This window comes from Trifolium pratense, linkage group LG7 (genome assembly GCF_020283565.1).
Source record: "Trifolium pratense cultivar HEN17-A07 linkage group LG7, ARS_RC_1.1, whole genome shotgun sequence".
NCBI classification, from domain to species: domain Eukaryota; kingdom Viridiplantae; phylum Streptophyta; class Magnoliopsida; order Fabales; family Fabaceae; genus Trifolium; species Trifolium pratense.
In genome coordinates this window covers 22,434,780-22,445,817 of record NC_060065.1, presented here as the reverse complement: position 1 = coordinate 22,445,817, position 11,038 = coordinate 22,434,780, and the positions used below count along the sequence as shown (strand labels likewise).

General features: G+C 30.6%; 2 protein-coding genes across 2 annotated transcripts; one reads left to right on the top strand and one right to left on the bottom strand.

Annotated features, from left to right (window-relative positions):
* Window positions 1-990: 990 nt before the first annotated feature.
* On the top strand, window positions 991-2,077 carry LOC123898066. Its single transcript, XM_045948917.1, has 3 exons — window positions 991-1,230; window positions 1,536-1,590; window positions 1,802-2,077. Exons 1-3 carry the CDS (start codon window positions 1,069-1,071, stop codon window positions 1,885-1,887), a joined length of 303 nt encoding a protein of 100 aa, XP_045804873.1. The 5' UTR covers window positions 991-1,068; the 3' UTR covers window positions 1,888-2,077.
* Window positions 2,078-4,364: 2,287 nt separating this feature from the next.
* LOC123897974 lies at window positions 4,365-5,339 on the bottom strand. The gene has a single exon (XM_045948811.1). The coding sequence runs from the start codon at window positions 5,301-5,303 to the stop codon at window positions 4,692-4,694; it is 612 nt and encodes a 203-aa protein (XP_045804767.1). The 5' UTR covers window positions 5,304-5,339; the 3' UTR covers window positions 4,365-4,691.
* Between the last annotated feature and the right edge of the window lie 5,699 nt (window positions 5,340-11,038).

The window sequence follows — 11,038 nt, the reverse complement described above, 5'->3', positions numbered from 1 at the left end:
AGGACCATCGCCGGGATGAACGTAGTAAGGTGAGGAATTGTCAAGGACGGGATAGGGAGCATTACGAGGAGGCATGGTGCAAGAAAGGAAGAAAAAAATCAAGGAAGAAGATGATCAGAGAAGAAACTGTTACGGCGACGGAAAACGGTTACGGTGTCAAGGATCATTATGGCGGTGATACCATGTTAAGATAAAGAATTTGGAGAGAAATAGAAAAGTGAGATTCAACATTATGAATTGAATGAATCGTAATACAAGCTTATGATCCTTTATATAGTACTAATGAGGATCTATTATAAGCTAATCTATGCCTAACATATACTAACTTGTACTACAAGTTAGTTACAACTAACAAAACTAACTATTTACGTATATTGACTTTATCATTCCTTTCTTCATTCTTTGTTATACTTAACAGCCCCCATCGTATAGACATTTTTCTTTGGCTCTTGTATAATGATGGTCTAAAAACAAATGTAAAGCGAGCTAAATGCGGTGTCACTGATAGCTATGTCTTCCCGGTGTGCTCCTCTCACGCTTCTTCACCTACTTCGTGATTGTGTGCGGGTTAGACCAATTTGGCAGCAATTGCATTAATTTTATATTCTCTCAACAGATAATTATATATAGTTTCTTTGGATGGTTATGCGCTTTCCTTACCTACAGGTACCCATCTTAATAATATACAAACCCAAACACATGTTGGGGAAAGTTTGCTTATTTGTCAACTTCTAACCACACTCTTGCCAAATCATCATTTTATAATATTATTTTCATGTCATTTTTAGCTTAGGTTGCCATGTTGGTTGGTTGAGGTGGAAGAAAATTCAAACATTTGAATTTTCCCCCTTCTTTTGGCTTAAGCTCCAAACTTGGGCTTCAAATAAACAAAAAAGATCCAGCCCACCAGGCCACCACTTACTATTACTGTTGTGCCAAAAAAAAAGAAAAATATATTCCCTCACAAAACGGAACAAACCTAGAAGGAAACAAACCACGCGCGAAACACAATTTTGGTAACTTTTCTCTCCCTCCACGCCATGTTCCAGAAATCCTAGCCCCCAATTCATGCAAACCTCTGGACCATGTAGAAGAAGCCAATTTTTCTCCTCTGCACCCATTAACCAAAAGAAAGCTTCAATTTCTCAACCTGTCACTATCCCAATTCCTCATCTCCCAATTTTATCCAAAACGGTGAATAGCAACACAGAGGAGATAAACGATTTTCTGGTATTGAATCAGAATTTTGAATTTTGAATTTCCCCCTTTTGAGTTAGGTTTGATTTCATTTTTTTGATAATATTTTAATCTGATTTGAGTGGTATATAACTGATGTATTGAGTTTCAGTTATTTCCCCCTTTCATCTATTTCTTCAATCTGCTTTATGATTTTGTTTCAATTTTGATTTCGTTTTTCCGTTTAGCAATTTGTGATTTATGATTGTTGATTTCTGAAACCCTATTTTGAAATCTTTGATTTCATCATCTGATTTTTTTGTGGAATGATTAATTTTATGTTTATGTTTGTAAATTAGGTTCTCTTCTCAATTGAATCTCTGACCTATTTCAAGACCCATCCCACAGCCCCAGGTAATCTCATTCTCAGTCCCTGTTATGTTATTTTTATTTGCTCCTGTTATTAAGTTTATTTTTAATGAGAAAAAATATATTCGAGTTATTGTTTCTAATGTTAATCTGAGTTTTAAACAGATCAAAACTATTGTTATTATTATAAAGACTTTGATATGTTATTGATTGGAAAGACTTTGATATCTTACGAGGAAAACTTTTTTTTTTTTAGGATTTATTGTGAAAGTGTATATCCATCTTGAAGTGAAAGTTAGGAGCAGCAAATTTCTACAATCTTTTTTGTTGCGAGTAGAATAATCTGGAGTAGAGAGCAGCACCAAAAGGGTTATGTTTTTTCATCTTTAATCTATTTTATGCTTTTGTTTTGAAACTGAAATCTTTTATGTTTTTGTTAATTTGTTAATGTAATTTTGTGATTTATAGAGGATATTTCTTTGAATAATCTGAGTTTTTTATTAGTTTTTGAATAATATAAGGCTTGAAATACACAATTAGCTAAGTCCATGTTTTGCCCTCTTTTCCATTCAAATTCACACGAAGACAGATTCCTATTTCATAATGTTTTGCTATGACAATTAACAAAAGTCAGGGACAATCGTTGTCTAAGGTAGGACTGTATCTACCTCGACCTGTCTTTACACACGATCAATTATATGTTGCTGAATGTAGAGTAACAACTAAAAAAGGTTTGAAGATGTGCATTTTGGATGAAGATGGAAAGACTAAGGGTCTGTTTGGTAAAAATAAGTTATAAGCTAGCTGATAGCTGATAAGCTAGCTGATAGCTGAAAAGCTAGCTTATAGCTGATAGCTGAAAAGCTAGCTTATTGAAATTAAAGTGTTTGGTAAAATTAGCTTTTAAAGTGGTTATTAAATATAAAATTACATAATTGATAGTGGGTAGTTTATTTTTTAGAGTGGGTAGTTATTAAATTAAAGGGTAAAAATGAAATAAAGTGTAAAAAGCTATAAGCTATAAGCTCAAATGCTACTTGAAATAGCATATGAAAAAAAGCTATAAGCTAGTACAAAAAGCTTGTTACCAAACACCTCTAATTTTTTGAAACAAGCTTATAAGCTCATATAATAAGCTATAAGCTAGCTTATTTGTGTTACCAAACAGAGCCTAAAACTTCAACTATCAATGTTGTTTTCCTGAAGTTTATAATAACCTTTAGGAAGCATAAGGAGATTGGTAGAACATCTTCAAGCCAATGGATATTGCATTGAACTAAATGTTGTGTTTTGAAGTTATATAATATTATAACAGACAAATTTTTAATGTTTTCTATTAGGTTGCTATGTAGTATGATTATGCAATATATTTTGGTTTTACATAGAAATAATGCATATCTTTTTTAATTGTGTAATATTAAGGTAAATTTTTGAATGATATATTTATTTACTATAACATTTTGACAATATGTATATTAATTGTACGAAATAACTACAAGACGGTGTTTCCCGTACGTTAGCACGGGCACTGGAACTAGTATTCTACAGCCCACACCTGCAGGATGTGTTAATTACTTATGGCAGGATGTTTCCAACATGAATTTTAATCGTTGTGTGCCTTTGTAATTGGGCCTAACGTCCTCCCTCTTAGCAAAAAAAAGAATAAGATATATAAACCAACAATATTTTTCATAAGCACATTCATTCTTATAATATGTATTCTCCATGCAATTTTTTTGTACAAACATTTTTTTTAATTTTGTTAAATTATATTCTAATCACGGTGTTACATAATTGAAATAATTATTTTTTGTTGGAAATGTGAGCGGTTATGTGATGAAGCATATATATATATATATATATATATGGGTCAGGATTAAATGACACAAACTAATTTGACACTAAATGTTACACCTCTCAATAACGTTTTAACCGATATAAATTTTATAAAATCCACCGTTGGATTGAAAGTTTATATCATATAGATTATTTGTGTAAAATTTTGGACAAATAAAAAATAATTTGATATGCTATTGCGACACATAAAGATTAACGACATATAAAAAAAGACGCAAACCGTTAATTTTGATGTATCTCAATAGCATATCAAATGATTTTGAATTTGTCTGAAGTTTTACACAAATGATCTATATGATATAAACTTTCAATCCAACAGTGGATTTTATAAAATTTATATCGGTTAAAATGTTATTGAGATGTGTTACATTTGGTGTCAAACTAGTTGGTGTCATTTGATCCTGACCCTATATATATATATATATATATATATATATATATATATATATATATATATATATATATATATATATATATATATATATATTTTGTGGTAATGATTTACATATTTTTTTTTACTTCATAACTTATAAGTAGATGTTGAAGCTATTTGGTGTTCTTTTCTATCAATTTTATAACCGGCCTTAATTGTGCATTTCTTCCTTGTGGTTAGCCTAGCGGTGTTGGTTGCTTCAGCTACACGGTGTTTGTGCAGTATCCGAGGGTGTTTTTCTTGTTATTTGTTCCTTCTCTCTTCTTTCATAGTTGGGTTAGAGTGATTTTATTTGAGTCTTTGTATTGTTTCTTTTTCTAGACACTCTTTGTATTTTGGATTTGAGTATATCTAACAAATTTTGTTCTTTCAAAACAATATAGTTCCACAAAATAAGTGATACTTGAGTCGCGCCTAATAAGACGAGAAATACTTCACATTTATAAATAAAAACATTTTTTAACTTTATCTCATATAATATGAGACTTTTAATGATCGATAAATATGAAATAATAAAAAGAGTTAAATATCACATAACACTTAAAATTACCATGAATATGAATATAAGTATAGTACAATTCTAGCTTCATCAATCCCATATTCTTGGGTTGTTCAACTCCTCTCTTCCTTTCCATATTTTGAAATGAAAAAGTTAAAAGACAAATATGAAACTTAAATCTACACATAAATATATCCAATGGATATATATAATAAGTTTTACCCCATGATAACTAAAAGGTGACTTGGCACCAAAAAAAAAAAAACTAAAAGGTGACTTTTTTTTACATGAACTAACAGTGACTTAAATTCTAATCTATAAACTAAACTAAACTAACATTTTAAACTTTTTTTTTTATCACAAACTCCTAGCCAACATTTCTTGATGCCTTCTACAAGACTCCTCCATTTCAACCCTAAATTTCTCATGACAATTAGTAATGAACATTTCCGCAAGCATATCAACATCCTTAATAATCTCATCATCCTTTTTACTCCCCGCATAACCATCACCATCAATCTCCTCAAGCCACCGCAGGTATCCTTCAAGCTCAGAATCGTGACAAAAATCTTCACCATGTTGAAGATTGTTGTCACACTTCTGAGCTTGCTCACCTGAAATAACAGTTTTAGGCAACCCTTCATAAACTCGAGATGGTATTGGCATAACATGAGAATAAGATCTTGAAGAGCACCAATTATAGTGAAGCCTAAATGACCCCATAATGATTTTCTTTTTCTTGTTGGAATATTTTTTGTTCGAAGGATAAGGGAAGTTAATGTTGGATTTACTGCCCTTAAGAATCTCAACTAAAGTTGATTTGGCTTTGGATAGTGCACGAATAATACAGCACATGCTAGAGACAATGAGAGTGTGGATAAGTTTTTTGATCTTCTTGGAGGTAAGAGCTGAAGATGATGGTTGTTTTAGTGAGAATATTGGAAGAGGGTGTGAGGAAGGACTATACATTTTGAGAAGAGAGTTTGTGGGATATTTGTGGGTAATTTTTGTGATTGGATCGATATGATAATGATATTTATATTGGATTGTAACAAAAAATAAACTAAATTTTGTTTACTAGTATGCCCCTTGACTTTTGTTTATTTTTGATTATGCCATTGGGGAACTTTGGTGGAAAATTCAAACCATGTGTTTTTCCTTTTTTTTGTATTGTACGAGGGGATGAATAACAACATCCATTTATTGGTTCTTAAAAAAATTATGGTTTGTCTGCTTGTAACGTCATGCACATGGAGACTCAAATTAAGCACTCCTAGTCCTAGCTTCATCTTATTAATATTTATTAATAGTACACTGAGATTTTGGTTCCTTTCAAAAGCATATTGCATGTATAATAAGTTGTATATATGTCAATGATTGATATATATTTAAAATTTTTTAATATATATTTTTTATCTCTTTAAATATATGAATTTTTATTTTTAGTCATTTTAAATAATAATAAAGTATAATGGTTTGTCCCGTAAACTTACTTCAGTTGATAAAGATATTGCATTATATATGTAGGGGGTCAGGGTTCAAACCTCGGACATCCCACTTATTCACTTTAAGGGTGAAATTTTTAGTCACTAAACTATATTAACAAATGGAGATCCAGCTTGATTGAGTTTGACCTGAACATTCACAAAAGCTGAACATATATATTTAGGGCTCGTTTGGTGCGCAGGATAGCATAGTGACATGATAGGATATAAAACACGATAAGGATAGGATATGATAACAGCAGGATAACAATTATACTCAGTTATCATATCCTATGTTTGGTGCACACAGGATAACAAACATGATAACTATTATATTTTGTTTTTAATACATACTTGCTCATAATAATATGATAAGATATATAACATATTTAATTGACAAAATTACTCTCGTAAAACAATTGTTATTTTTTTAAAATTATTTTGTAATACTTTGAATTTTATAAATAAAAAATATAAATAAGTAATCAAATAAATTTATATAATTTAAAATAAAAATCATGAGGAAATAATCAAGTTTAATTTTTTATATGAATTATGATCAAATAAATAACTCAATAATATATATATGTTAGATAAGCCAAATAAATATATGATATATCTCATACGTAAATAATAAAACTACTGTTGCAAAAGAATTATATTTAATTTTTTATATAATTTAAATTAATATCCCTATTTGTCAATTTTTTAATAATCATTTTACTTTAAAATATTGTAATTTTAGTAAAATTTTGATTTTTTAGAATATATAAATTACAAAATTACCCCTGTGAGAAAATCACATATATATTTAAAAATTAATTATTTTATTATTTATTTTATTTTATGTATTTTAAAATATATTTTATAAAATAAATCAGTTTTTTTTTTCTTATCCTATCCTGCTGGTAACCCTGTTCAAATTCAGGATAAGAATTATAACTAGAAAGACAAGATAAGATAAGAATTATAACATGAGGAAATAATCAAATAACTTTATATAATTTGATTGAATCTTACATATGTGGGATCATTGGTTTGGTTAAACCTTGCTTTCAACGACATGGTGATCTTTACCTAGCAGCAGTTTGATTTTTGGCTTTGAGAGCGTTTACCAAGACTTTGGTGAATGTCACGTTCTTATCCATCATCAATTTAATGTAAATTTTATAAATAACTATTTTAGTCTCTAAATATGTGAGACAGTATTATTATGATCTCAAAATACACTTAAATTGCAAGGATATTTTTAAGTTTCTTTTGAGTTATTCATTGTGATCCTTAAATATATATTTTTATCAATCATTTTGATTTTTATGTGTTTTTGTTTATTAATTTTATTGATTACAAACAAAATGTCGTTCAAATGTATTTACTTACAACTTAAAAAAATACATAGATTATAATAACAATATCTTATACATAGAATATCCTTTTATCCAATATAAAATTGTAAAAAAAAATGAATTGTCAAGTCTTCCAATGTTTTTTTTCTTTCTTTCAAATAGAATAGATCTTGAATCCATTTGAAATATACTATTGAAACAAAGTGGCGTTTGTTACTGAATTGATGGAATCGACGAATATTCTATTTAAAGTCATAATTAACAGAAAAAAGTTGGACTTCAAGCAACAAGAATTGGCTTAGACAAACAAACAAGATATTGACCGGTTGGTTTAGTTGTATATAAAGAAACTTGAATGGTTAAGCTGCATACACAATAGAAGATGTGTTATGAACGATAAATATTGTGATTTGTCAAATGTGTTGTTAAAGTTCAATATTCAATGGATGAGTTTTTGGTTTACAATGAGCTGATGATCGAACTTATAACCTATAACATACTGTGTAAACCCTTCGTCACTAGACCAAATTTTGTGGCATATTAAATAAATGAATTGATGCTAACAATATATAATATATAAGTGAAATATTCTATAAATTTAATGCCTTAAAGTTTTATGTAAAAATATCATTTATATAATTACTCTCAATTTAATATTAAAAATACTATATATATATATACTCCCTGTTAGAATAAGAGATACACAATTAGGAAAAGATAAAGACGACTAGAGTTTCAATAGAATACCAATAGCTTAACATTACAAAAATGTTATTAGAGAATATATAATAAAACCTAATGGACTCTAAACTAACAGACTCAATAACACAGACTATTATTTTATTATCTAACACCCCTTTGTGATATTTTATAATCAAAATTTACTTTTTTAGATTTATTGTATAATTAATGTATCTGAACTATATAAAAATGTAAAATTTACTTATAAAATATCAAGGAAGGAGTAATTATTTAAAACATAAATGGAAGAATTGAAATAACATGATGAAAGCAAAATATATACATTTTTTAGTTACAAAGCAAAATATTTCTTCCCTATACATACACCCTACCTAAACGTAAGCCTTTAATTATTTAGTACCACTTTAATTTTTTATTTGGTTGGAGATTTAGTACTACTCCTACAAAAGACTTGTTCTTTTTTGTTCTAAAATATGCGCGAAATTTACACATACTAAACATTTATAAATAAGAAATTGTCACATATATCTTATATAAAAAAAATTAAAAAAAATTGTCACATATCAAATATCTTACCATTTAAGTTGAACTCGTAGAGAAGACTTTGTAGTTTACTCTATTTTTTTTATACTAGCTTTGCTCCATGGTGATCAGATCAATATTGCATTATTATCATAATCCCAATCTTAACATTGAAATTTATTTGTTTATTAGGAAGAACATTGAAGGAGAGAAGTGCGAAATTGCCTGTCAATTATTATTAGCAGTACATGCGACTTTGTACACTCCGTGACGAATATGAACAACCCCTTCCACGGTCCTACACTCCTACTGTCATTAGAAGCTACTGCCATTTTTACTTCGAAAAATTCTACCGCACACTAAATAAAACATAGTGTAATGGTACTATCAAATATTTAACCAATAGGGAGCATTTTGTCCATGTCAGCATCTATATATTTTTTTTTTTGAAGACATGTCAGCATTATGTTATATGATTAAACTATTTTTTTTCCAAGTAATTTAACGACTAAATTTTTTACCCTAAATGTGAATAAGTGTGATGACCGGTGTTCTAGGCAGAGCATAGATGCTCGAGCACCAGAGGATGTCGAACAAATACGTCCCGAGCAAGCCCACCATGAAGAGCCTGCGAGACTTGCTCAACTCTCCAACGGTCTGATATTCTTGCGTATTGTAACGGCCGTTAACCGGAATGATGAGCATTTACTGCACATCAAGGCTCCAAGCCGTTTTCCGACAGCCACTTGATGGCCATTAATGCCATCAAGGGCCTTGGCCCTGCGCTGGGGGCTATATATATGTGAATCCACTTCATTCACAAGGTACGCATATTCTAGCTAAGAAAACTTTCACTCTACACTCTAAACTGACTTGAGCGTCGGAGTGCCTGCAGGTACACAACCCCTCTCCGCTTCAACAGGGGCTTCAACCACCATCAAACGCCGGCGCGGTCGCACATTTCTGGTCAGCACGATCAACCGGGGTTCGAACCCACCCTAATCTATATATACATCTTAGCCACCGTAATATTCTTATCCACCGATAACTCAAAAATCTTACTAAAATCAACACAAATTGGCTTTCCCTCCGGCCAACAATCTTTTAAATAAGGACTTAGTGAAAAAAATAATATCTGACACAGCCTTAAAGAAGGAAAGAAAATAAACTTAAAATAGGACAAAAAGCAAAACTAATTGTACACCCATCAACAAATGTCGACGTCGACTCTTCCACCCAAATAGTTTTTTTCAATTTTTTGAACCAATGTAAACCAAAATGGACGCGGATCAGTATTACCACCAATAAGCAATTCAAGATAAATGTTAAACTTTTCCACTTAGCTAGTCTTTTGGTCACTTAATATATAAATGTTACACTTTTGTTTCTTAAGTTACAAACGTTAAACATATATAGACAGAATAAGCAAAGTATCTAATGCTTGTAATTTAAAGAATCAAAATATAAAATATTTGTAGTTTAGAAGACCAGAACGAAATGAAAAAAAAAAAAAATGAAATTGTCTAAAGTATGTTTTTCTTTAAAAGAAAAATATATTAAATAAAACAAAGAGATACAAAGACGGGGGAGACATTAGACCTGATCCAAATATAAGAAATACATCGTGATGAATCAAAACAGTCCTAAATTAATCCTAATAGACAAACACTCTTCTCAAGCACAACCCAACTAATCTGCTTACGGGCGCAAAACAAAGTTACAAAAGAAGGAGAAGAATGGGAATCTGCAGAGAGCATCAAGGATTCAAACTAGCAAATGAAACAGCCGTCAACACGGAATCTAGAACCATGTACCAACAACTCCCTGGACAAATCAACAAGCATCAAAGCTCTTTCAAACAAAACAGTTCGAGAATAGTCACATAGGGGACTGAGACGGAAAAGTACCCGACACCAAAGTGGAGGGACACCTGACGCCTTGAGACATGCATATATCAACAAATTTGAAGCATCAGAGAATCAAAGAGAAAAGGAATCCAACACAACCGTCAACCAGTAACACCAGAAAGCAGACACATGAACCTAGATTGAGAGATGAATCTAACACATTCAGGTTAAAAAGAACAAACAAGCTCTTACGAGTCTACAAAACCAGCCACATCTAAAACCATCACATTCTCATGTCAAACAAAAATACATAAACAAAAAACAAAAACAATACCAGAAGCCCGAGACTTAAGACGAACAAAACACGACTACGACGGTTCTCCGTCGACACACAAACAGCAAAAGCAACAACTGGCGAACCTAAAACACGAATCCAATCCTTCTGAATCGTAAAACCGTCAACCGCCGATCTGTAATTTAAGTAACTAAAACAGAAAAATAAAAATAAATTAAAGGTGAAAGATTTAACTCTTTTGTAGATTCTTATAATGTAAGGTCTTCTGTTCACACCACATGTGTGAACATGTTTCTTTTTTCCTTTTTCAATCGCTAAAAATTGTTCATTTGAGGTAAATTACTTAGCAAACTACAAAACATCACCATTCATGAGGTGCCTATAAGTTAACCATTTGTGTGCTGTCCAAATCTCATCTGTCATTTCTAATCCAACATGGATATAACTTGTCAATATAATAAGAAATAGTGACCAATAATGACATGGAAGTCAACCAATCTCTCCCATA

Coding starts and splice junctions, on each gene's coding strand:
- LOC123898066 (XM_045948917.1), top strand. CDS start 1,069: ATGCAAACCTCTGGACCATGTAGAAGAAGCCAATTTTTCTCCTCTGCA. Junction 1,231..1,535: donor AGGAGATAAACGATTTTCTG/GTATTGAATCAG, acceptor TTTGTAAATTAG/GTTCTCTTCTCAATTGAATC. Junction 1,591..1,801: donor GACCCATCCCACAGCCCCAG/GTAATCTCATTC, acceptor TTTTTTTTTTAG/GATTTATTGTGAAAGTGTAT.
- LOC123897974 (XM_045948811.1), bottom strand. CDS start 5,303: ATGTATAGTCCTTCCTCACACCCTCTTCCAATATTCTCACTAAAACAA.